Source organism: Echiichthys vipera (assembly GCF_963691815.1).
Source record: "Echiichthys vipera genome assembly, chromosome: 13".
Classification (NCBI taxonomy): domain Eukaryota; kingdom Metazoa; phylum Chordata; class Actinopteri; order Perciformes; family Trachinidae; genus Echiichthys; species Echiichthys vipera.
In genome coordinates, this window is record NC_139838.1 from 13,196,975 (window position 1) to 13,223,624 (window position 26,650).

At 40.6% G+C, this 26,650-nt stretch overlaps 2 protein-coding genes across 4 annotated transcripts; one reads left to right on the top strand and one right to left on the bottom strand.

Annotated features, from left to right (window-relative positions):
* Positions 1-2,547: 2,547 nt before the first annotated feature.
* Positions 2,548-7,554, bottom strand: trappc3 (trafficking protein particle complex subunit 3). Its single transcript, XM_083925102.1, has 5 exons — positions 7,409-7,554; positions 6,345-6,442; positions 5,035-5,134; positions 3,253-3,435; positions 2,548-3,138 (listed from the first exon to the last, which is right to left on the bottom strand). Exons 1-5 carry the CDS (start codon positions 7,448-7,450, stop codon positions 3,019-3,021), a joined length of 543 nt encoding a protein of 180 aa, XP_083781228.1. The 5' UTR covers positions 7,451-7,554; the 3' UTR covers positions 2,548-3,018.
* A 1,069-nt stretch (positions 7,555-8,623) lies between these two features.
* On the top strand, positions 8,624-23,493 carry smap2 (small ArfGAP2). Of its 3 annotated transcripts, none has more exons than XM_083925055.1 (9): positions 8,624-8,946; positions 19,805-19,938; positions 20,460-20,624; positions 20,771-20,830; positions 21,189-21,246; positions 21,366-21,523; positions 22,301-22,481; positions 22,640-23,247; positions 23,343-23,493. In XM_083925055.1, exons 1-9 carry the CDS (start codon positions 8,841-8,843, stop codon positions 23,457-23,459), a joined length of 1,587 nt encoding a protein of 528 aa, XP_083781181.1. In that variant the 5' UTR covers positions 8,624-8,840; the 3' UTR covers positions 23,460-23,493. The 3 variants fall into 3 exon arrangements, with proteins under 3 accessions (XP_083781181.1, XP_083781182.1, XP_083781183.1); XM_083925056.1 differs by having other exon boundaries at positions 22,643-23,247; XM_083925057.1 differs by lacking the exon at positions 20,771-20,830.
* Positions 23,494-26,650: the final 3,157 nt, after the last annotated feature.

The window sequence follows — 26,650 nt, forward strand, 5'->3', positions numbered from 1 at the left end:
TTATGCACATAAATCCCAAAACGAACATCCCCTGAAACCACTAAAATCTCACTTTCACCACGATCAACATGATATGTTTTAGCAGACAAGCGTATAGAGTCTGGGAATTATGTAACAACTCTCATGTTCATGTGAGCATCTTTTCAGGTGCGCAACAGTGACATGCTCATTAAATCAACTGCCTCTTCCCACAGCTTCACCGCCTGGGAATATTATTCAGTCTGTCTGGGAATTTTAGCATGAACACACTTGTTTGCTGACTCACTTCATTCTGTTCTTAAAGAGTCCTGTCCATCCTGCTGTCATCTCTGCTCTTTCCACTGACCTGACAGAAAACACACACTCCGGAAACCTCTGGAAATCCCGAGTGACTGCAACCACAGTCAGCCCTTACCTCACCTGAGAGACAACACGTTTCCCATCAGACGTGGGACATTCCTCAACTATAACACATCCTTTCTTTTATTTAGAGACTGCTGGCTTTCCTTGAGCACATGAGCAAAACATTAACAAGACGAAGAAAATGGAAAAAAGGAGGAATGATTGAAACAATGACAGAAAATAAAGTTGGAACACTGAGAGAAACGGTGGGTGGAAATGGATGGAGTGGACATACAACAAAGGGATGCGGTATTCAAGCGCAGGTCAATACTAGACTGTGCGCTCGGCTTTACTGTCACAGCGTGCCTTTTACCATTTGTTTTCCATAAAAGCCACATGGAAACGTTTAGCTGTCTTAAAGCAGATCGCTGCACGTTGTCTCGGGCCCGTAACACTTGCTACTTGTTTTTCAGGTCTGTCCTAATCAAGTTTTCTAAGAAAAAAATATAGGCAACTGCAATAAACATATAGACAACATAAACTAAACCAAAATGTGAAAAAGAAACAGAGAGTGTGCCGTTGGCAGATACCAATCAAACCTTAGCCAACATTTGAGTGATGGGAAATGTCCTTCTCCCAGAGTGCATGTGTGTAAACAACCATGAGAGAGAGAAGAGAGGGGGTGTCAGGGGGGACAATAGATAAAAATAGCATCTTTAAAGAGATTCCTCATGGTTCGGAGAGTCTTAAGTGCCTCAACAACAACTTTTTTTTTTCTGCTTGTGTTTTTATTCTGCAACAACATCTGCAGTCTTGCAAAGGGAATAGAAATCACAGATGGACAGGTTATGAGGAGTCAAATCGGAATGTTTGTTTCTCGTGTTCATACTCTCTTGTTTAATGCATAAAACTGTGAAAACAATCATCACAAAACACTCTCTAGACATTCTAGTGGTGGGATACAGAAAAACGGCCTATTTCCAGGTACAAAGCTCTAATTCTGCCATGTCATTTACATTAAACTTCTGCACAAAAACTATTTCCTGCTCACTTTGTATTCAACATCCACAACACAGGTCTACAGAGTACATAGATATGTGCAGGTTATGTGTTGAGGGCTCGCCTAATGGCCCAGGAGGCTTATTGAAAGCTGAGTGCCGTCAGGGTGCTTCCACGTTCTACTCTATCCTTTAAAATGAGCAATACCCCAGACAAGTGCAGGACTGCATGTTGTCATCGTTTCTCTAATCTCCAGCCAAATCAAAGCCAGAGTCCATATATTGGCATCAGCCACTCTGTCCAATTATTGCAAATTGTCTTCCCTCCCCATATTAATAATCTAAAAATGAACCTTTTATTTGTGTTTTCTGGAGCCTTGGAATATTTTTCACCCAATATACCCACTTAAGCCTTATACTGGGAACGATGCTGCCTACATCTGATGGACACAATGCACACAGCAACCTCTGGTGGCTGTTTGGAGAATTTGACTTCTATTGCCTGAATACTAAAACTGACATGGGTTCATGTACTAGCAGTTATAAAATAGGATGCATGGACCCAGAAGGTTTCCAGCAGCTAATGGCGGACAGATTTCTCCGAAAGGAAACCCTTATCTAACAATCTCATTCTCTAAGTACTTTCAGCAGACTTGTGAGTTTGGTTCTGTTATTGTTCTGTGACACAATAAAACAAAAAAGACATAAGAATAAGAAAAACATGGCTAATGTTCCCGTGGCATCCAGTCCAGAAGTCTGCTTCTAAGGCAATACCAGAGATGATTTATGTGTGTGTGTGTGTGTGTGTGAGAATGGCTGCCTGTGTTTTCAGTTATTGACGAGGTGCGCAGTGGGTCTAAATGAGAAGTTCTGCTCATTATTTCAGGGTGACGTAAAGCCATTCACAGGTGTGACAACCAGAACCAAGCACTGTTGACACACCCACGCACGCACGCACACACACACACACATACATTACATGCATGTACCCTGAACAAATACAAGAGAGGCATTGGGTCTGTTTTTGTTTTCCTTTGCAGAGTGGTTGTGGCATACCGAAGGAATAACGCGCCGACAGTACACTGAAGCAGAACTGACAAGGTGGTACAGAGGACTGTGTGTGTGTGTGTGTGTGTGCAACTGATTAAAACTGCTCCGGGTTGCCCAACAGGCATGTTATAAAGTGTCAAGTCTCTCCACTGTCAGAAACACATGAAAAAAAGCATCATATTAAATGCCGCTTTTATTTGACATATCCATCTACATAAATTAACATGCCATATATTTGGCAACAATATAGTGTGATTTCTTTAAAAAAAAAAAAAAAAAAGACAAACATTAAAACATTACGATGTAAGGCTTTCCCGCCTTGCTTGCACCAAAAAGAAAAGTCTATACATGATCAAATGAAACAGGACAGATATTTGAACATTAAATGAAGAAAGGGTGACAGATAAATGGTCAAAAGCATTCTCTTCTCCTCAACAGCCACTGCTGTAATTTAGGCACACACCTACAAAAACTTTCCCCTCAAACTGGACCGCAGATCAGTGCCAAGGAATTGTTTCTTGAGCTATACCACTCATCTTGATGTTCTGAGTTCAGTTCAGTTCATTCATCCTCTGACAGAGTTCCTCATATTACTCAGTTCTCCCTAAATGAGACAAGAAGTTGAGGGAAGGATCTTTCTTTGTTTCCGTCACTCGTCTCCTGCTGGGAGATTTTCTTCGATCCTCTTGATAAACTTCATGCGGATCTCTGTCACATTGTCCCCTCTCAGAGTGTCCTGAGCAAATCTCACATCCACAGCCATCTGGACCTAAATCAGATTGATAATCACTTACATTTCTATGCACAAATTGTTCTTCGATATATCTATGGATTCCTCTGTTCTATGACAGTGTAAAATGAATAGTGAGTATGTTGACCTTACCATCTCCAGGGCTCCTCTAAGGACCCCACACAGCAGGTTGGAGTAGACCAGCGTGCTGTGGTTATCCGGCAGCTCCACAAAGTCTACCAGCGGGTTGTTCTCAAGGATCAGGGAGAATTCATCTCCTGCCGGGCTCCAGTTTGTCACACTGGGGGTGATTCCCAGGTACATCTTAAATGCAACCTAATAACAGCCACAAGACGGAGAGGAGTGGATAAAAAGAAAACAGTGCAGGATTACTCAGTTGAGCAGTAATGTTTGATTGCACATTAGTTGGGCTATAATGTCCAATCCTATCCACACACATCTGTTGCTTCTCTTCTTCTGCAGCACTTTCACGCTGTGATGTGTCGGGATACTTTCTTACAAATGCACAAAGTTTTCTGCAGCTAAGGAAATTGCAGTCACAAACCAGTGTCTGCTTTGATTGGTCAGCGTTTCTGGGTCTTTCGCATCTTTGCTTTCGTCGTCTCTTCAACGTAGCAGCACTTCCTACCTATATGTAGGTATAGGTACGGTGTAGTTGTGACATCACAACCGTATGGGAGTACTGACGGCTTGTTTTAAGGCAGTTTCTGACTACAGCTGTGTGCACTTCTCTGTGGATTGAAGGTTTTTGTTACTTTCGCAGTATTTATATAGCACCTTGACCTGTTTCATAATAAAAAAGAAACAGAAATCTCACTTCTTAAAATGTGGGACCGTAACCATGTAAAATGGTCTGATGCTGGAGCTTAACCTTAACCATAACAACAAAACTATTTTTAGAAAGCACTATAAGTGGTTTGATTATGTCTTGCCTTCTGAAAAGACTCTTATGACCTAGAAACTCTGTTCTTGAGCATCACAGCAGACCTCCACATTACATTTCACTGACGAATGACTGAGGTGGTTTCAGAGTTTAGCTAGAGGTCATATGATATCCTCAGGCAAGGCTATCGATGCACCTTCCAAACCACTGTCCCACGGCTGTCCTCCATTTACATGACCCTTCTCTTCATGACCAAGAGCCAGTTCCCTGAGCTAGAAGTGTGGGGTTACATATATAAAATTGAATTTCTTTGATTAACATTTTACAGAATGCTGTGTAGCTTTGTGAAACAACCAAAAACCATCTCTCAACCTATATACAGTCTCCTCATCATTTCACCTGCAGCAATTTCAGCTAAAACCATGTGTACGCCTGGTCTGACGTATGCATGTGGTGCGCACATTTTCGCCGCACATTCTTCCATTATAAATAAAGAGGTTGTTCTGCTAAACATACATTTTCTGCTTGCATCTGTCTGACAAATCAGTCATAAAGGGAGTCTGACTTTGGAGGATTATGTTAAAAAATCTACAGGCTGGATGATTCAGTTGTACTACAGGCCTGTACAGTATATGCTGTCGTTGTTTTAGATCTTAATTAGTACCTGGACAGTGAAGCAGAGAAGGGGTATCACTGAATGTGCATCACCTTTCTGGTGGATTACATTTCATTACACATGTAAGCAAATCCTAGTCTTATAAATATCCAGGTAGCTATCGCACATAGCAAAGAAAAAGGTTAACTTTGCCTCAAGTTAAGAAGGATGCAGAATGGGAATGATCTACTTGGTCATAATCATGGGTTTACTCCAACATCCTTCTCTTCCTTCCCTCATCATTTTTCAGATGTTTTATCAACATCACTCTCTCTAATTTGTCTTTTTTTGTTGTCCCTCCTTCCACTTCTCTCTCCCTCAATCTTTGGGAGAAGTCAACGGTCATGCTCTGATTGGCGCGGAAAAGTTCAGTTACCTTAGCAATGACATCGGCTGTTTCTCGGAAATCCTGACACCTGCCAATGCTGGAGCGTGCCAAGAAGTCCTCGATCAGACGCACTCCAATGTTATAACCCCTATGAAAGAGAGAAAAACAAACAGAAGCAAGAGAAAAAGAGATAAAGTCATTCTTTCTTATTGTAGTAGAAGAAAAGTACTGAGGTAGAATAACCCTAAAGAGGAAGAACATGTCTGAGTCATACAAATATTGATAATAATGATTAGAAGGTCAAGTCAACTTATTCCAACTACAGAATCTAGAGCCAACTGATGCATCCCAATCCTAACATGGTCTGCCTGTGACCTGTTGGCTGGCAACTAACAGAATGGGCAGTGCAGACTCACTGCCTTCTAAGGCCAGGTAAGACAAGCCCCATCATAGCTTAGCTTTGAGAGAGCTTAAGGACCAGACAAGAAAAGTACATCCAGTCCAAAGTCCTGTCAGCGTGACAGGATGCTTTGAATTTTTTCTTAATCATATTTTATGGGAGAACAGTATCCAGCATTGCTTTCCAGAAATGTTTCTCTCTCAAACATAAAAGTGTTCTTATCTTCAAACACCCTGTAAGTCCTAAGAAATTCAGAGAGCAGAGGGGAACCTCTGACACAGAAGTGTGAGAAATAAAACCTGACACAATCAGGTTTGTCATATCTCTGATCTAGTTTGTGTCTACGTATATTATGAATAGAGGGCGGCGGACTGTGTCGGAGCAGTGTGATGGTGAGAGTTAAAGAGAGGAAAATCACTACTCTTCCGTTGGTTTAACAAGCAAACGATGAACATGTTGAAACAAAGCAACTCGCTTTATGTACTTTATGTACTGAATAAGAGTATTCCCACAAACCCCAGTGGTCTTATACACAAAAAGCAAAGTTACACCTTGTAATAGCTCATATACCATATGTGATGGTGTGAAGGTGGTATGTAAGGTATACTGTGATGTGAAAGCCTTGCTGTTACATACTGCAGCTTGGTTATTGAAGTGAATTGCACTGACATACACAAATAACTGCTAAAACTAGCCTATGGGTAGTTTTATAGTAAAACTTTTCTGTTGCTGATGATGTATGTAATTATAATGGTGGTATGAAAAGGGGTATTTAATGATTAATATGGTACCCGTGCAATTAATAAAACATAAGAAATAATTCGACAAGAAAATAAAACATTCTGTGTGCAAAAATAAGAATGACCTGTTGGCACACTTGCTTGGTAGCTACACTATTTGCAAACTACAGTATAGTTGGGTGTGAACAAAGCTAATGACATTAGATCGGGATACTTACATTTTGTCCAGTTGTTTATTGACTTCTTCGTCATTCTCGTAGTCTTTACAGAGCTGGGTGACCAAGGCCCCGTAAGTCAGAGTGAACAGCTCAGAGTTCTACAACAAAGAAAACAAAATTATCATGTTATTTGTGCCTTTCAAAATTAAATGATTCACGCTGGAATAAGTGTATGAAGACATTTAACTAATAGCGTATGGATGTTATGTGGTGATTCAATAATCATAAAAAAGCAGGCCCCCACCTCAGAAGGGATCCAGTATTGGCCAGATAAAACACATCAATTGTGACTAGTAGCGCTTGGTGGTTTGAGGTTGAAACGATAACAAGCTCCACACTCTTTAAAAGTAGTGTTGTCAATTACCTTGCCTTTTATTAATGTATAAAACACACTGAATTTTGGCATAAGTCAGGGCTAAAATTGAATTATTTCAATGTGGAGAGACCTGTAAACAGATACAGGGCCTACTTGCACTGCACCAGGAAGTAGATCATGTTATGGACAGCTCCTGGTGCTGAAATGATGTCTAATAATAATAATAATAATAATAATAATTGTTTAAATAAATATTTTTAATAAACTTCATTTACACGCCATAATTAAATAACATACTGCATATTTTGATCATCTTGATGTCGATGTAACACTTTAATGCCATCCCCAACCGTGCAAATAAAAACTGACCCATAGTTGAACGTGATGACAGACCTATATATTTGCTAAAATCGCATATCATGGATTTAATTTTTAAGTTGTACATAAAGTTATCTTTAAAAGTGAAGTGACAAGGAGGAGACCATAACAGCTACGGAGGCTAACCGCTTTGCTTGTGTGCTAGCAACGAACTGCACTTCCTCAAAGATACAAATATAACTATAAATGAAACACTTAACGTTAGCTATCCAACTGGTGTATCTAGCCCCACATGCCAAACAAAAATACATTACTGACAAGTCATTTAGCTCGCAGAGGAACTGTTAGTGTAGCCAGTTTGTTATGTTAGCTATGATGCTACGGTTAGCATTGTGCTAGCTAGGCTAACGAACCCTGCGCGACTGTTTACCATCTTCTTGCTGTCTGTTGTTCGGTTGGACTGCCTGGACATTGTGGACAGGGTTACAGGCTAACACAGGTGGCGAGTCGATATTAATCCTTTATTTATTTGATTTCGGCTTAGCAGTTATTTCCGTAATCCCCGGTGTGGTCACACACTTCCACTAAAGTCAAGCTCGCTAGATTAAACCGTAGTAGTTCCGGTTTTTAACTCGCTGAATATCTGTGCTTGAGCAATACAGGCACAGATATTACAGTAAATAATGCAATGTTTACGTGCTAAAATTGCATGTATAACTTTTAACAAAAGAAAGAAAAATAAAATAAATAAATGCCTTAATAAACAAATTAAATAATAATAATAATATTGAAGCCTCGTGGTGATATTTAATAATAATGATGTTGTATTTTTTTGTCTGCTAAAATTAAAAATAAGATTTTTAAAAAAGCATTATATTGTTGTTCCCTTTTTACAGGAGAGACGGGAGCGACGCCACAAATTTTATTTTGAAAACGACTAACCCTAATTTCTGGTATTTTGGCGTAACTTTGCTAGGTTGGCGTGATCTTCAGTCAGCTGTCTAACCAACGTTTCCATGACTATTTTCCTCTTGGCAGGTTGTTTTTTTTTTTTATCGCCGCCCTGTGTCCTGGAGGGGGAAACGGGCCCACAGAGAGCCCTACTATTCAAAACCTACTCATGATTGACCACAGGATGGCAGTATACCTAAGCCTATAAACTAAACGACATTTTCATAATAAAGGAGGACAAATGCATCTTTAAAATAGAGTAGGCTGTGTATATACACAGATAATAATATGATGATGATATATATACATATATATATTATATACAACAAATATAATGTAATGACTATTTACAATTTTGCAGCTGCATTTTGATAACAATGTAGTGTGTGTGTATGTGTGTGTGTGTCTGTGTCTGTCTGTGTGTGTGTGTCTGTGTGGATGTGTGTGTTTATATGTGTGTGAGTGAGAGCGAGAGAGAGATAGATAGAGAGAGAGAGAGAGAGAGAGAGAGAGAGAGAGAGAGAGAGAGAGAGAGAGAGAGAGGAGGAGGAGGATCTGTTTGGAGGAGTCCGTACCAATCGTTGACAGCTTACAGATGCGCTTTAAGTCGACCTTACTTCACATTTTGAAGCTTAGTTACCAAATAATGTTTTTCTTCCACGTTATGCCTCGATTAGCCTAGTATTATCCTATATTAGTGTTTGCATAACCCGCATGCTGGTTGGCTGAGAAGCAATCATCCCATCTTGGTGAAACAAACTCGCCCCGCTTTACAGCGAGGAGGAAGAGGAGGAGGAGGACCGGAGCGCATCGGCTCTGCACACACTGCTTTAATTGATCAAATTAATTCTCCTATTTGACAAAAGCCGGTACGGACTGCAGCGGGGCTGTGGAGGAGTTGGACAAGTGCAATGATGACGGGCAAATCTGTGAAAGACGTTGACAGATACCAGACTGTCCTCAACTCTTTACTGGCGCTGGAAGAGAATAAATTCTGCGCTGACTGCGAATCAAAAGGTAGGTGATTACCAATGTCTTGTTTCCCTGGTCGATCCTGCCCATGCCTACAAATGGCCAGGGCATGAATCCACCCCTCTGACTCATTTACTACGGCTAGAAAATGCGGCGTTGCATTCATCACCCTTCGACCAATTACGTTGTACTCTGGTGCAAGAAGACACGGGGACACATCCCCATAAGGGCTGGAGCATGGCATGCTGCTACATGATGCCAGCTCCCCTAAGAAATAGACTAGCCATAGTAACCAGGTAGCCACAATAGCTACAGATTGTATACTGTCATCTAAGAATGTTTTTGTTATTAATGTGATTGGGCAACTATTCAGGGTGAGATGAGTAAATGAGATCATTAGTGAAAATTACTCCAACTGTTGAGGCCCATGAAAGACACCTGAGGCTCTCTGAACCCCAGTGGGGAAACCACAGGGGTGGAAGACAGATAGAGATCAGGACTGACTTTGAATCACCCTGAACAGACTGTTCCTGCAGTCTGAGTGCAGATGGGGCACAGAAAGGGCACAACAGTACAATATTTTAGCATTATAATGGAATTAGAGAGGCATTGCAAGTCTGTCATCATCATCATGTTATTACTATAGGCTAATGTGAATTAAAGAATTGGTTGCAGTGACATTATACTGTCCTTCATGTTTTTTTTTGTTTTTTTTTGGGATGTTGGTATAGTATCCCTGCAATCCTTCTAGGATATATTGTAAAATTATTGTAGCCTGTATAGTCCTACAGTTTATAAGTATATAAGAAAAAAACTCATCTTTTATGCTGTTTGTAGCCTGAAGCCTTGAACTATGTCATGAGCTATTTTCTAAACCTGTTCTGCAATGCTGATGGGTAAACAATGCTGTTTTGGTCATAAATACACTGAGTTGGAGACTAAATCAACAAACTGATTCTCAAAAATATTGTTTCCACACATTGGCAGATACTGTAGATGAAGTGCACATAAAATCCATTCACAATTATTATAGTTTCCCAGAAGCAAACCTCAGGTGTCAGTGAACGACTCTCCTGTGTCACACGATGATAATTATATTTATTAGAAAGTTGTTACATCCTTCCTGTTGGAACTTGTAACTGGAAAAATGTGCGGTGCTGGTACCCTGTTTTAGTGTTCTCCCATTTGTACCTATATTGGATATGTCCTATGATGGATTACAAACAGGTTCTGATGTAACTGTGACACTTCTGCTCTTGAGATCGATACGATTGGCTTCTCCATGCCAAGTCTGACAAATGATTCAACAGGGAAGGTGCATGTCACGTTTCCACTTCCACATGGCCGGCGCTGCTCACCCTCCAGTCATATATTCTCAAGTGAAGGCCCTGAATCTACGTAAATCACTGCAGGCTGCCACACAGGGGACACCCTTACGATTCCTCGTGAAAACCTGATGAATGATATGAGTAAGCAGCTTCCCGTACTTAAGGTTTAAGCTGCATTTTTTAGTGCTGCATTCAGGTTCAGATCTTTCTTTGCTTCCTTAACAGACACAAAGATAATGGACAGGGAAACTACAACAGATGAATCTGCTGTGTACAAAGAACACTCTGAGTGCAAATCAATATGTTATGGTAGCTTTTCTCTGGATTTGTGTACCAGGCTGTGTCATGACAGGGGGGATCATCTCTAATGTGTGCTACAAAGGTGCAGACAGACAGATTGTTTGATCTCCAGTAATTGAATTAACCTCATTCTCAATGCCCCCACTCAGTTTGTTGCTTATTGTTCATTTGAGCTATCACTATCTGGGTGTGTCTCTCTTTATATTTATTAATCTCTGTCTGCATCTGTCTCTCTGTCCATTCACAATTCTGAGTCTGTATCACTTTCAGGAAGCTGCCAAGTGCAAGTAAAAATGTTCTGGGATGCTTATGCTGGCATCACAAATATTTCATAAGACACACTTAGCGGGTCAGGTGCTTCGTGTTTAATGAAAGCTTGTTGTAGAGAGAATGCTTTTTCTCATGCAACCATTAGCAATGGAGCATTAGTTCAGAACCGGCCAATGTTATGATGATATCACAGTGAAAGTTGTTGTGTGGCCACCATGCTTTTTCAAGTATGGCAATATGAAACTGAAAGACACATTCCAATTTAAACAATTTGTATTGATAAATAATAATGTACACGATAGAATGGGTTTTCCTGGGCTAGCTGCCTGCACACAGCTTTCCTGAGGCAGTTGCTATCTTATTCTATGCTAGAAGTTAGCATAGGCTATTTCTTTTGCTTAAAGGGTTAATTTGGATTCACCAATCAGCCACACGATAACACAAACAAACTTACCGACAGAGGTAGCGGTAGACCAACATTTCCTGTGTTCTGTGAGGTAAAATTACAGTTTTTGCTTGGATAACAGCTTCTGTTCGCTGCTGAAAATGACTGTCTGACGACTAGGTAAAGCAGGGGAAATATTCTTCATATAGTAGCACATAAACAGTGACTTTTTTTTAGGAGATAAGCACACTGTTCAATCCACTCCTCCCTAATTAGGCCACACATGAGGTCAAAGTTTATCTTAAATGTTTACATTTGTAGCAGATTTTAACGTGATTAGGTTTTATTAGTCTATTCTGCCACGGAGTTACAGTGAGTTGTGCAAAGGTATTGGACATCATAACCATTGTATGTAGTCATTATACCATGGTTATGAACCAATCACATTGCTTGATTTAAGCTCCACTGCCAGAAACTGTAATCGACCTCAACTGAAAGGTTTTAGCTTAAGATGCCACAATGTATTGAGCTAAAAAGTTGTTAAAAAATCCACTTTACATCATCTGCAGTCTTGTTCACCTTCTGTTATGATAGATTTTTCACTTGCTTATTTCTTCTGTTTTCTGGCATAATTTTCACACACATCCAACTTCCCCATTAGAGGTGAAATTAAGTTTCATCAAACCTTGCTTGCTTAAACAAACACACACACACACACACACACACACACACACACACACACACACACACACACAGACAGACAGAACATTCACATTACATAGACAAGGGCAAGATTTGTACAGGATTTAGATGACATGTGATGTCTTGGTTGGATTATAACTGTAGGCGTCACCAGGACACAGTGAATAATTCATTTGACAAAATGAGGTTTTGTTTCAGAGAATATGGCCTTTGGATGGTCTTTTTAAGAAGATATAAATAAGACTGTAGACACTATTAGACTTCAGGAAGACACACTTGTGACTCAAGACGTGACTGTTCTAAGACTACAGTCGACAAAAGCAGAGGAAAATAAATGATAAGGCATCCTATTTGCGTTGGTTAAGTGGGGAACTTTTCTGGACCAAATCCAGGACATGTGAAGAGAGAATTTGAAATCAATTTGGTTTGATAAAGGTTGTCTTTGATTTGATATCAGTCAAACATGTGGTCAACAAGCATGCCTGTACATTGCTTCTTTGATTGGTATTACTTCTTTTTGCAAGACACTGGTCTAATTGGACTCCAGATTTAGGGTGAGCGGAGAAAATAGCAAATAATCACACACGCATTCACACAAAGGATACTAAAGCTCCGGCTTAAATCTTCAGAAAAGTGACATTTCTTTTGATCATTTAGTGACCGCAAACTACAGTGTGTTTGGTCAAGTATGTGAAAAAATATGCTCTGCATTTATTATTTAACCATGTAATAATAACATATGGCTCCATACTGACTGAAAGGTCACACATCACTCTTATTTGGTACCTTTTTTCATGTAACTGTGCTAATGAATTGACACTGTAAACTGACACTGAAATCTAGGTTGATGCTTGAAGAGAGGTAATTTACCTCCTACCTGATTCACACTTTTTTCTTGAATCTGTAAGTGTTACTCCTCTGTGCATTAGATGACAAGCACATGCACGCACAAAACCACACACGTGCACACCTTTAAAGCATATGTCCCCTCCTCTTCCTTTCCTTCTCACATGTCAGACTTTTGACCATATGGCTTGGGATGAGGTTTGCTCTAATCTTGTTTGCTCTGACATAGATTACTGTGCATCTATCACCTGCCCCTCTCTGGGTGATTGAAGAGGAAGTGGCAAGATGCATGGAGCCAAGTATTTGCTTACACCAGCACATTAAAACACACAAAAACACATTAACGATGCTATTAGGTCATCCGTATCTACTGTACAGACACTGCAGCAATGAAATAATAATTATCTCCACTTTCTGACTGCAGTTACTGCCTGTGCTGCCCAACTTCCTGTCTCTCTTTTTCATTCGTACTGCATGACGTACTGTATTATTTGTTTTTTCATCACTTCCTCACAATGTGTCACTTCTACTGTAAATCCACAACAGTGCCAGGAAATAATGAAGCGGTGGGGGAGAGAGGGCAAGGCAGGTGCATAATGTAGTCAACACTTCTACCTCTGTCTCAAGGGACTGCATAAGTGTGTGTGTGTGTGTGTGTGTGTGTGTGTGTGTGTGTGTGTGTGTGTGTGTGTGTGTGTGTGTGTATGTGTGTGTGTGTGTGTGTGTGTGTGTGTGTGTGTGTGTGTGTGTGTGTGTGTGTGTGTGTGTGTGTGTGTGTGTGTGTGTGTGTGTGTGTGTGTGTGTGTGTGTGTGTGTTTGCATAAAAGCCTCTCTCCTTTATTGCCTCCATTGTGCTTGTGTTTACTGGTTTACCCCGGTTGCTGTGGAGATATCACCTGGTGATATCATGCCTTATCCCTCCAAAACCTCCTAGCCCCCATCCCGTTCACCCTTTAATCTCATCCAATCAGACGCCAGCAGGGATTTCCTTTAAAACAAGCAGGTGATTGGCTGTTTGTGTCCCCTGGCTGGTATATAGAGTTCTGAGTCTCAAAGTACCAGGGAGAGGGTGGCACAGTGGCATAAGAGCCTACAGTATGTAACATGGCTAGTTTAACCTTCAGGGGCCCCTGGGAAAAAAATAAGATGCTGGGTCCCTATAACCACCCTCGATCCCTCCCACTCTGTGTGCAGTATGAACATTATTTCTGGAACAATACACGGCCCGAGGTTTGCTGTGTAGTATTTTAATAAACCTTAAATGTCCCATATTGTAATTTTATATAAAGCCTGTTAAGGTGCTAAATAAATACAATGAAGGTATCAAAACGCTCAATCTACAGAGAAATGCAGACAGCCCATATTCAGAAACGTCCGTACAGTTATGATGTCACAGCTATACTACTGTATATATAGGTAGAAAGTGCTGCTACATTGCCGTTACAGTCATACCTCGGCTACAATGACATAGACACAGAGAGCGCAGATGTGGAAGGCCAGAAACCCTAACTATCATCTCAATCTCTCCATATTCCCAAAGTTACAAAGTAATCCCATTACCACACAACAATTGCCACACAGTGAACATTTGAGTGGTGAGCATGCAGTCTGGGGGTCTGGTTGGTAATCAAGCATTGTACAACTGTTAATAATAGAGAAACACACATCAATGTCAAACATCAATCTGCTATGCATTACCTGGAAATTACCTAGCTACTGTATGCGAAAGAGACAAAATACTAGGAAAAGCTTACAAGTAAATGTGAAAGAAACAACAACAACAGTACACATTTACAAGGGTAGCAGACAATGCAGTTTATATACAGTACTGTAGGTAGTGTTTTGTTGGAGATCCCTGCCCACAGTAAATTATTGTTGTAATAAAACATAAAACATTTGTATTGTATCTTGAAAAGATGACAAACAGCCTCAAAAATTCTCAAATACATACTCAGTACAAGAACACACTAACATGACAAACAATGACATCAGTAATGGGATGAAATTAAGCACATCACATCTAAAATGTGTTTTGAGAAGACTATAAAGCTTACAGTGATAAAGAATCTTACTCATCTTTTGATATATAACCCATTCAGTCCTCAGTGACTCACCTGCAGGATCACAGTCATGACACACTAACGCAGATGGTGGGTGTGTATTAGTAAATTATCAATAGGGGCCCATCTGCTTAGCTCAAACTGGGACTGGGTCACTTGGTGGCCTCAGGGTTTCTGGATTGGTTTAGATGCTGAGGGGCTGAAGGATGGGATGAGTGTGTGTAAACATGAGTGTATGTTAGTGTGGTGGTGGCGTAGGAGGGCGTAGGACCCAGCGATGACTGAGGCTCTGACGGATTAACTAGATGTGTGCAGAGAGCAACATTTATCCTTGTGGGATATAGGCTAATGAGCCATATGCACCTGCTTTTGTGTGTACAAGAATACATATGGTAATTTGTGACATACTTATGTGTGTCATCTTAGGTCTTGAAAGAAAAGTACCCCTTGGAAGGAAGATGTTAATATTATGCGTGTTCTATGATTAAATAAAGTTTATCTGACATTATGAAGAGGAGGGCATCACATAAAAATAAAAAGAAATTGACACAATAATAAGAACTTTTTTCCTTTGTGGCCCTGGGTTGCATGATAGGTAGCTAGTATCATCCAATCAAACAAACCAACACAATATCCAATTGCAGGCCCCACAGAACAGAACAGGAGATACTTAGAGGCACTATTATAACATAATATTATGGATCTTGAGCTGTTGAAATTGCCTTTTTTTCCAGACATGTAAAGGCGTGTGAAGATTGAGTAGTAAATTCAACTCAGCAACAGGATAATTTGCCAAGAGAGTCTTGGCTTTGTTCATCAGTTAAACAATCTTTTCCAGCCAAAAACCTAGTTCTGTTGTTCACTTTCCCCAAGCACTTTAATGCTGTCTCAACCCAGATTACTGTCCAACGAACAGAAACAATCTGACAATCTGTGTGTGTGCGTGTGTGTGTGTGTGTGTGTGTGTGTGTGTGTGTGTGTGTGTGCGTGTGCGTGTGCGTGTGCGTGTGCGTGTGCGTGTGTGTGTGTGTGTGTGTGTGTGATTGTTAATACATCATAGTGGTTTGTACTGTTTCTACTTCCATATTTATGATGATTAATATCCTCATAAGTTTGATAAAAGTGAGATATTCTCCCCAGTTAAGGGTAACCTTCCAGACAGTCATGGATTTCCATTTATTTCTGTATGAAAATCTATTACCGTGCTCTTGAGTTGTATAATTCTTCATTGTGAACAGTCTGTAAACAAGTCTGTATTCTTTTTTGACAGTTACATAGTCATTATGAGGTGCTGAACTTCACAGTGCCAATTTCCAGTTTTATCCCACAAGGTGAATGAAATGCATTCAATCTGGGACTGAAATAGCATAGCATATAGCAATGTCATTACATATGTCATTAAAAATTGAATTTACCATTTTATTGAAGGAAAGGAGAGTAAGAACTGAAGGTGAGGGGTTACAAAATGAGTGTAGCCAGTAAAGGTCCTCACAAGTGTTGTGATCCAAATAAATGTGTGTGTGTGTGTGTGTGTGGGTGAGTGACAAAGAGGTTCATTATGGATCTCTGTTTGCACTCGATCGCTGCTCGTCATACCCCCTGCACACCCCAGCAGGCCATCAACTAGCTAAAGTCCACCATTTGATGACTATAAAAATCCCCTCTTGTTTGTCTCTGTTTTTGGCTCTCGCCCAAGCTCTGCCTTCTCCTCCCCTGATGTGCTTCAAGCTGCATGTTTGACAACCACACTTGCTTTTTTGCCAGGATGATTCATCAATATCCTATTCAAGACCTCTACTTTTGGTTAGTTTGCCCTAGAAAGACTGTCTGACAAAAAAAAACTGACAGATTTTATCAGTCAAACCTCAGTTATACTACAAAAGAAGGTGTTGGTAGTTGTTCTTTGATTACAAAAAATGTTGTGTGGTTGTTGACTCACCACTATTACTCAACTATGGATACATGTACACTGCAATGCAACCCTGTAACGGAGACTTTGATTTGCAGAAATTGTCCAATCTTTCCTTCCTTTTTTTAGAAGTCTATTCCTCCTACTCCCTCTCTACTATATCTGTTCAAAGTACCTGGAGGTGTGCATTGTTACTGGACAGACTTGCTGTATATGGGATCTTCCTTAAGCACTGCATTCATTAGAACCAAAGAGGCCACTTTAGTGCAGTGTGCAGGTGCGATTCACTTAAAATAACTAACCTTCAGCTCTGTCCTGCACCCTCTTCCTTGTCAGCACACTCCTGTACACACCTAAGCACTCCAAACATTTATAATACTCTGCTGTAAGCAGATTAGACCTACACTTGAGCTTACAATACAAGACACATGAACACACACGGTTTGGACCTAAACGTCTGTAATTTCAGGGCGGTTCATCCTACAGTTTGAGACATTTCAGTCAAAACTATAGAGGTCAACATCATCGTTGTTCTTTAGAGAAAAAAGTCAATGGATCACAAAAGTCATACAGATGCATCACCTATGAACGATGATTATCTTTACCGAACTTTTACGTCCTACGGTCAGATTTTGAACACATGACCATTCTATTTAAGATTGTGAAACAGTTTAAAAACACCTAGTTAACGTTGTGTTAACTTAATGTCAAACTCATGCTGATGCTTGGGGTAATGCCAGGGCAAACAAGTCAATAGGGTTCATCCTCCAGGCACCATGGATATCTGGACCAAATCCAGTAGCTGTTTAGATATTTCAGTCCGGACCAAAGCTGCGGAACCACCAGACCAACATTGCCAACCCTAGAGCCATGCCACTGGCCTGGCTAAATGAGATGAAAAAGTCAGTATAATGTGAAAAAAGCAATGGTGGCAGCAGTGGTGGCAGTAATTGGGCAAAACCCCAGAAAGTGAGGGTGGAGAACGTAACAGAAAAAGAGAATTAGAACTGTGAGCGTGAGATATGAGTGGAAAGGGGAGAGGAGGAGGTAGGCAGCAGGGGTGAATGAGAGAGATAAGAAATGCCAGCCAAGACACATAGGAGCATTAGAATAAGGATGAGAAGGGCAAACTAATCCAGCATTCAAGGAGTACACAATTGACAGTCTCTCTCTTTCTCTTTGTCAGTGCCAACATTTACAGCGGTTAAGCAGGCTTTGCAGAGTAATTCTACTGTTATAAGCCGGCATGACAGCTAATGCTGCAGCCAGACGGTCAGGGTGATGGACATACTCTGTCTGTCTGTTGACCCTCTGTTGTTGTTTGCTCTCTGTGCTTTTGTTTGCATTTTACACCCATTGATGTCTTTCCATTTCCTTATTTGAAAACGTAGCCTTCAAACTAGGCAACCCAGAAACACATGACAGTACAGAGTCAGTCTGATGATCTCCATCTCATGATGCAAACAGAAAAACCCTTTTAGCATTCATAGTTCAGGATGCAGCCAAGACAAGAGGCTATTATTTGATTCTGCACTCAGACATAGTGTTTCCGCAGCTGCTTTAAAGAGGAAGGTTTCGCATGTTTTCTCTTCTACAACTCAACTTCCTCTTTCATTTGCATAGAATGGCCTTTCTTTTACACTGCACAGTGACTTTGCCAGACAGGAAAAGGCCAATGAGAAATCCGAAATCACAAAGCTGCTCCCCCATCTAGTGGTGTAAAGGCTACAGTGCATCAACTTGTAGCAAGGTTGCAAACAAGGATTTATATGGGTGGAGAGGCAGAGGGTGGCTCAGCCAACTAGAGTGATCGAAGGGAGGGGGAGCAGGAAGAGATGGAGGAAAGTGAAGAGGAGGGGCAAGAAGAGAGGGAGATGTAAGGAGAGATGGGGAGAGAAGCACTAGTATTCTCTTTGAAGCTGGCTGTATTCTCTGAAGAGGACGGTTGCATAATTTCAGCATCAAAACAGCCTGACAGTGTTGTTTTTATGTTCCCTGTCTCAGAGTTGTCTGTTAAGGCAAGGATCCCTGACAGTGAGGCACACACAACATGGTATAAAGCTTAAAACTATAAAACATGGGGGTAAATGTATAGCAAACAACCATCAAATGTGACCAATAAAGGTCCCATATTGCAAAAAGTGAGATATGTGTCTTTTTTATTATAAAATACGTCAAGGTACTTTATAAATACTGGGAAAGTATCGAAATGCTCAATCCACAGAAAAATGCTTACAGCCGTGTTCAGAAACTGTGTCTTTAGATGAGCCGTCAGGACTTCTGAACAGTTGTTATGTCACAACTATACTATATATAGGTAGTAAGTTCCACTACTGTGCAGTTGCAGTCATTCCCCAGCTGCAATGATGGTGCAGAGACACAGAGAGTTCAGATGCGGAACACCCAGAAATGCTGACCAATCAGAGCAGAGTGGGCTTTTTCAGAAGGGGGCTTAAATGGCAGGTTTCATACAGAGAATGACTTCAGGTATATTCAGACAGACAGTATGAAAAAAAATAATGTGTTTTTGATCATTAAAGCATGTGAATATGTTCTCATAGAAAGTGTGAACCTGAAAATGAGCATGATATGGGACCTTTAAAATAGATATGGCAGTAAGATGTACAAAATGGCCCACTCGGATAAGCGCTCTCCCACACACACAGGCTCATGACCAAATGAGTAATCATCCCTGCAGGTATCCAGTGTGTGTGTGTTTGTGTGTGTGTGTCTGTTTGTGTGTGTGTGTATGTATGTGTGTTACTTTTTACTCCCCCTCTCACCTCTCAGTCTCAGTTATGTAGGATAACTTTCCTATTGGATCCCATTATGTGTCAGGGCATCACACTGGTTTAGATGTGTTCCCAGCGGAATTCAAACTCATAATTGAATTTCAGACTTGTCTGTCTAAAATTGGACTAGAACTAATCAGAGGTTATCTCATTATTCTTCTCCCAATCATCTTGTCTGCCTACTCTACCTATCTGTTACAGCACTGCTAGATTCACTCTTGCTTTTCCTTGTTTTTGTTGTTTTTCAGCCAATTGGCTCCCTCTAAAGACCACCTGGTCTAAATTTGAAAAACTACCTTACTCTCTTCCAGGTCCGAGATGGGCATCCTGGAATTTGGGCATCTTCATCTGTATCCGCTGTGCTGGTATCCATCGAAATCTGGGGGTCCACATCTCCAAGGTCAAGTCTGTCAATCTGGACCAATGGACACAGGAGCAGGTCCAGGTCAGAGGTCACACTACAGAGCCAAACATCAAGATAGGGGCATTAATACATATTAATGTGTGACATACAGCATAAGGTTTTTTTTTCCCAAAATATTGATTTGGTTAACATATAATAGATCTGGAGTGTCAAAATTACAACCAACAACAAACCCAGTTTGTATTTGTAGGTATTATTGAAATAGTTTGACATGTTTGGAAATATGTTATTTCATATGAGGTTAGCATATTTTAGCTTAGCATAAAGGCTGGAAACAGAGGGAAACCGTTAGTCAAGGAAGTAGACACTTCCTCATCAGTATGCAGTTCAGTTTGTCTTGGTCTGATAGGCAAGATAGTCAGCATCATGCCTCAGAGTGTATTCATTTTCCTATAGTCAGCATTTAGATTTTTCTCTTTTATCTAGATCCACAATAATAATTCATGCTGTTTTATTAGCAGACTCCCGCAAACAAGGAATAGTACCTTAGATAGCTTTATTAGCCTGCTTAACAATGCAACAATGTTTTTTGATGTCACCAGTGTGTTCAGGAGATGGGAAATGCCAAAGCCAAACGTCTCTACGAGGCGTTCTTACCTGAGTGCTTCCAGCGCCCTGAGACAGACCAGTCTGCAGAGATCTTTATCAGGGACAAGTATGACAAGAAGAAGTACATAGACAAGGTTATCGACATCCAGATGCTCAGGGTAAGGCTGCACACAGAACAAAAAGCTTTGTGCTGTTTCAAACAGGATCATCAAAAAACAACCACTATCACGATACTCTTGAGCAAGGCCATTCCACATTAAGTGTTTGCTTGAACAAGAAAAAACACTGTTTTCTGCCTGTACAGAAAGAAAAGAGCTGTGACAATATACCTAAGGAACCAGTTGTGTTTGAGAAGATGAAATTGGTGAGTACAGGCTGTATCAAAGTATTAAGACATAACTCATCTTGGCCTTTATCTATTCGATTTTAACATTACGCAGTGTAAGTGACTGCAGCATTTGGTTGAGCTGGAAGAGTGCTAGGGAGAAGAAGACACAAGCTAATGAAAGAGGAGAGAGCTTGTCAGTCAGTGAGGAGAAGTAGTATATCAAGTATATCTTGAAGAGAGAACTTTTCAGCCAGCAGTGGAAAATTGGGAGTAACTTTGCTGTTCTGACCAGAGGAAGGTCATTTTAACGCCAGGGAGTCTGCAGAAAAAAAACAAATCTGGAGTCAAGCTCATTTATCAATGCTACTTGTATCGACTTTCTCTGTTGTGACAGAAAAAAGATGTCACCCCCAAGAAAGATTCCCAGTCTGTTACAGATCTGCTTGGATTAGGTATTGTTCCCCACATACATTCACACAATCACATCCAATTACAGTATTGAGATAAGATTTACTTGAATCATGAATAATAATAAATTATCATAACCATGCTTCCATATACCTTGTATTAGATGCCCCCAGTCCAAGTCCTGAAGTGTCCAATGGTGGAGGATGTGTTCCAGACCGTAATGTTAGCCCAGCGGTGTCAAATCCAACTCTTGCACACTCTGCACTGGATCTCTTCAACTCCTTGCCAGCGCCTTCCTCTGCTTCCTCCACTAAAACGACGGTAACACACTGCACATAGTGTAAACTGTCTGCTCTCTACAGAACCTTTATGTTTGCAGCCATGCTAGAGGTGTGGCTCTAGGGATGGCATGTTGCTATGGCAGTGGGTCCAACAGTTTTGTCCAGACAGAGATGTCTCAACAACTCTTTCAAACATACAAAGGGTTTTAATGACTAGTGCATCAAGTGTAATATATTTTTCACGTTTGAAATAAAACATTCATTCATTCATTCACTCTTGATGGATTGCCATACAATTTTGTACAGACAGTCATGGTCCCAGCAGCATGAATTCTAATGACTTGTGATCTTGACTTTTTTCTCTAACACAAAAATTAGGTTCCCATTTGTGGTAAACACTGATGTCTTGACAACCATGTGATGAATTATAATAACTTTAGTGATCCCCTGACTTTTCCTATATTACTATCAACAGGTCAAAATTTGACCAATTACCTGCAAAATGAATGACATTCACATTAGTCTACTTTGTTTACTGCTAATTAGAAAAAGTCAGCATACTAACATGCTGGACTAAGATGGTGAACATACCTGCTAAACATCAGCATGTTAGTATACTAAAGTTAGCATTGGGTCAAAGCACCACTCAGAGCTGATAGTGTGTATGTAGATTCTTAGTCATGTTTAAATCTATCATTGTAGATGCCATATTTGCCCCTACTGTCACCCCTACTTGCACCCTTACCCTACTGACGGTAACCTTATCCTACTTTCATTCTTTCTGTTTATATGTCACCCTGTCTCTTTCCTTCTCAAGCCTGTTTCCAAGTCCATGCCTCAGAGCAGAGTGACTGCCTCAGTGCCTGAAAACCTCAGTCTGTTTATGGATCCTGCACTCAGAAAAGAGGAGGGCACTGTCAAGAAACTGTCCAAGGACTCTATTCTCTCCCTGTACGCCTCCACGCCCTCAGTGCATGCCAGCAGTATGCCGACTCACGGTGAGAACTAGAGAGCATTTTCTCAGATGCTGTTTCCTCTAAGGGTCCTTAAGTATTAATTATATAATAGGTGAGTCATCAAATAGACTAGAGAATTGACATGCTTAATTGCTTACCAATTGCCAAAATGGCCACTTTCTATCTGTGACTATTTTCAGCAGGCTTGTACATGAACCAAATGGGATACCCAACACACCCATATGGATCGTACCATTCTTTAGCCCAGGCAGGAATGGGAGGCGCCATGATGACATCACAGATAGCCATGATGGGACAGCAACAGAGCGGCATGATTGGAGTTCAACAGAATGTCATGATGGGACAGCAGAATGTCTTAATGGGTGCTCAGGGTGTCATGGCTCAGCCTAGTGGCGTTATGGTGTCACCTTACATGACAGGAATGACCCAGGGCATTATGGGACAGCAGCAGAGCGGGGTGATGGGGCAGCAGCAGAATGGCATTATGGGACAGCAGCAGAGCGGGATGATGGGGCAGCAGCAGAATGGCATTATGGGACAGCAGCAGAGCGGGATGATTGGGCAGCAGCAGAATGGCATTATGGGACAGCAGCAGAGCGGGATGATGGGGCAGCAGCAGAATGGCATTATGGGACAGCAGCAGAGCGGGATGATGGGGCAGCCGCATAATGGCATTATGGGACAGCAGCAGAGCGGGATGGTGGCACAGCAACACGTTGGAAATTTACATCATCAGCAGGTGTACGGAGCGCAACATTCCCAGCAGCTACAGTGGAACATTTCCCAGGTATGTATGTGTTTTGCTCTTGACTATATGAATGCTGCAGGTCGTAAAGGGGCTGTTAATAACAAAGTGTGTTTTGTGGCTTTCACATGACACAGCACATGGCTGGCATCAATCTCTACAACACCAATGGCGTGATGGGATACAGCAATCAACAAATGGGAGGCTCGTCAACTCCAAGCTCAGCGCACATGACAGCACATGTTTGGAAATGATTAAATCAAGCCAACAAGTGATGTTATGTCAATAAGCCGCAAAAGAGAGGGGAACTGAGTTGTAGGAACCTGTGGATCAGACAATCTCGGAGATATTATCTAATGGAAGGGAGGAGGAGGAGGAGACAGGTGGGAAGAAGAATAAGGTTTGGGAAACAACTACTACCTCTCTTTCTTTCTCTCTTCTCTCTGCCCATGCTTCCTCTTCTCTCCCCATCCACAGCCATGTTTTGCATATTTCCATGCTTGCCTTCAGAACACTTTGGTATAATGACCAAGACAACAGGGTTCAGAGGTTCACTGGTTAGGACATCTTTCTTTGTACCAAGCCTGTATGTGAGAGTGTTTGCGAGCACATCTGCTGTATGTGGTGTCAACTAACTGCTTGTCTTAAAAGAACAGTTCGGTTTTTGGAAAATTTTACAGTTTTTTGTACCTGATCACAGTCAGAAAAGATCATTTATAGTTAAGCCTAGCTGGGCGCCTTTTGGAACACGTCGAATTTCCTTTAAAAAGATGGAAACATACCTTGTTGCAGGCTGAAGGTTTAATATTTCTTTTTAATTTGTTGAGTAGTTTTACTTTTTGGTAATGCTTATTTGCTTTTTTTGCTGAGAGTTAGATAAGAAGACAGATACCAGTTATTTCTGTATGCCAAATATGAGGCTACTACCAGCTGCTAGCATTAAGACCAGAAAGATGGAAAACAGCTAGCCTTGCCCTGCCCAAAGTCTTTGACTTCTTTGTGCTAAGCTATCTGGCTGCTGGCACTTTATATGTAGCCTGTCATGCAGATATGAGCGTGATGATCGATTCTCTCATTTAACTCTTGGTAAGAAAGTCAGGTAAGTTATTGCAAACCAAAATGTCATTTTTTTAAAAACCTAGCATTAGCCTACTAATGTTTCTTAAAAAATAACTTACAGCTGAATCTGCTTGAGTTTAAAACCCTAAAGGTTTTAGGTGATAATGATTTTAAATTATTATTATGTTTGTTCAGGCTAGGCTATGCTGGTCTCTTTTTCCACACCTTCAAGCTGCAAGTAGGCTAGTGGGGAGAGGCATTAATGAATTAGCCAGGTTATCTTTAAGTAGGAACAAAAATTTAAAATCATATAAAAACAAATGTATCCTATTCCAAAATAGGTTATCCTACCTGTCCAAAAATACAAAAATGTATGAAATCCCTTTACATATTAAGTTTCTAAATCCTCACTGACTCACAAGTTAAAGCAGCGACTTAACCTAAACTGTCTTCTACTCAATTTACAGAGGGCTTATTTTAAAATCAAAATGTATTTTCGACTTTGCATAGTCCTAAACTGGATTTTGGGAGACCAAAGATAAACGCTAGCTTTATTATGGTTGTACAGCAGTCCACTGAGATGCTTTGTTATCCAAGGAGCCACTTAACCAGTGATCAATGGAACATTCAGTATGTTTGTTCCAACCTGCTCTTACACAATGAATGTTGGGGCATATCAATTCACTGTGCTATTTCCTCAGCAAGGGTAGGACACTTAAAAAGTCACTTGCATGCATGTAAATGTTGAGATAACGCTCACACACCTCAAATTAATCTACCTTGTACAATAGAGGCCTCAAATAAAGTTGAATGTCTGTAAATAAGAGAGAAATAGAGAGGTGGGGACAAAAGACAACTTTAAGGTACAGATCGGCCATGTTTCAGATTCTTCCACTGAACTGCATGAGGATAATGTTTATCTAGCTCTGATTGTATTCTGTATGTTTATTAAGATTTCTGAATGTGTTTCTCTGAATGTTTCTCTCTATATGTCAATTTCGGACCAAGATCAACAAAATGTCTCAGTGATTGTGCATTCTGAATGTGTTTCACGACTGTACTGGACTTGTTTTGAAAACACAAACCTGCTTGTTTGAGATATTCTACGACTCTGTCCAGCAATGTACACTGTCTTTTTAATGTCCTGTGGTCAACAGCGTCCTGTCTGTTCTTGGTGAATTGTTCAATTCCAACGAAATGGTAAATGGACTCATTCACCCACACACTGAAGGCAGAAAGCAACTATGCAAGGTGCTGGCAAACCATTGAAATCTATTTGGGCTTCAGTGTCTTGTCCATGGACGTTTCAATATGTGGATAGGAGGAGCAGGGGATAGAACCCCCATTCCTGCAGTCGTCAGTGGACAACCTGCTCCATGTTTTAATGTCTTACTGGGGTTCTGTCAAGGTCTGTTCCCCCTTCATATGGTATTTTCCGTAGCGTGTTAGGGTAAAGGTGGGGCCAGGTTAGGTTAAGCATCATAAAAGATGGCAGGATAAGATAAGTGAACAGACTTTGACACAACACCGGCGTCAAATTAGGAGCAAACTGTGACCAGGCTGGCGCATTTTCAGGTCACTCAGGGGCGTTTACAATTCGGCCAAACACATTGTGAAGCAAAAAGCAACTGTACGACCACAATCTGTCACCTCTCAATGTTTAAGTCAACCCTCCCACTGTCTGTGTCCTGATTTCTCCGAAAGCTTTTCTAAAGATGTACAATCTAATAAATGCATGAAGCCATTTGTGTAAATAAACCAATCTTTCTGTTTTCCTGTAGAATCACTTAGATGTTAAGTTGCCACACTGAATGTGACGGGTAAGAGCTAAAAGAGAACATATTCTGACAATATAAGATTCATATTAACTGCTGCCAATCAACAAGCATTACGACCTTTCGCGACTCAGAAATTCGTCTATTCCAGGTATTTCGTTCAATTTTGAGATTGATCATTTCTGAGGACAATATCATAGGACAATGTGAGAATATATCGGAGAAGTTTCTGAAAAAGTGGTAAAAGTCCATCTTTGTGGGCGATAAGGCTTCACCTGAGCTTTTTCAGTATGTATTAACTGTAGTTTGCTTGTAATCAATTCCTTTTTTATTGTCTGGTATATTTTCTGTGAAATAAGAGCAAATGAAGGAATGTTTCTATTTATGTGCTTGTCAATCAAGATATTGTGTACTTTATTCTTTATCAGAATATCTCTGTATAATATGTCCCTTAAGCAAGATCGATAAACCAGTACTGTACATTAGTTCTGCATTTCTGTCCATATGCTTTGTCCCTTTTGATTTCATGTCTACACAAGTTAGTCACTTACATTTAAGAATATGTAACATGTGATACTTGTCTCTGTGAAAATATACAAAATAAATATTGT

Excerpts from the sequence above, each read along its gene's own strand:
- smap2 (XM_083925055.1), top strand. The coding sequence starts at position 8,841 with ATGATGACGGGCAAATCTGTGAAAGACGTTGACAGATACCAGACTGTC. Across the intron at positions 21,247-21,365 it reads TACAGATCTGCTTGGATTAG|ATGCCCCCAGTCCAAGTCCT; the intron begins GTATTGTTCCCC and ends ACCTTGTATTAG. Across the intron at positions 22,482-22,639 it reads CAGCAGTATGCCGACTCACG|CAGGCTTGTACATGAACCAA; the intron begins GTGAGAACTAGA and ends GACTATTTTCAG.
- trappc3 (XM_083925102.1), bottom strand. The coding sequence starts at position 7,450 with ATGTCCAGGCAGTCCAACCGAACAACAGACAGCAAGAAGATG. Across the intron at positions 6,443-7,408 it reads CAACAGACAGCAAGAAGATG|AACTCTGAGCTGTTCACTCT; the intron begins GTAAACAGTCGC and ends TCTTTGTTGTAG. Across the intron at positions 3,436-5,034 it reads CAGCCGATGTCATTGCTAAG|GTTGCATTTAAGATGTACCT; the intron begins GTAACTGAACTT and ends GGCTGTTATTAG.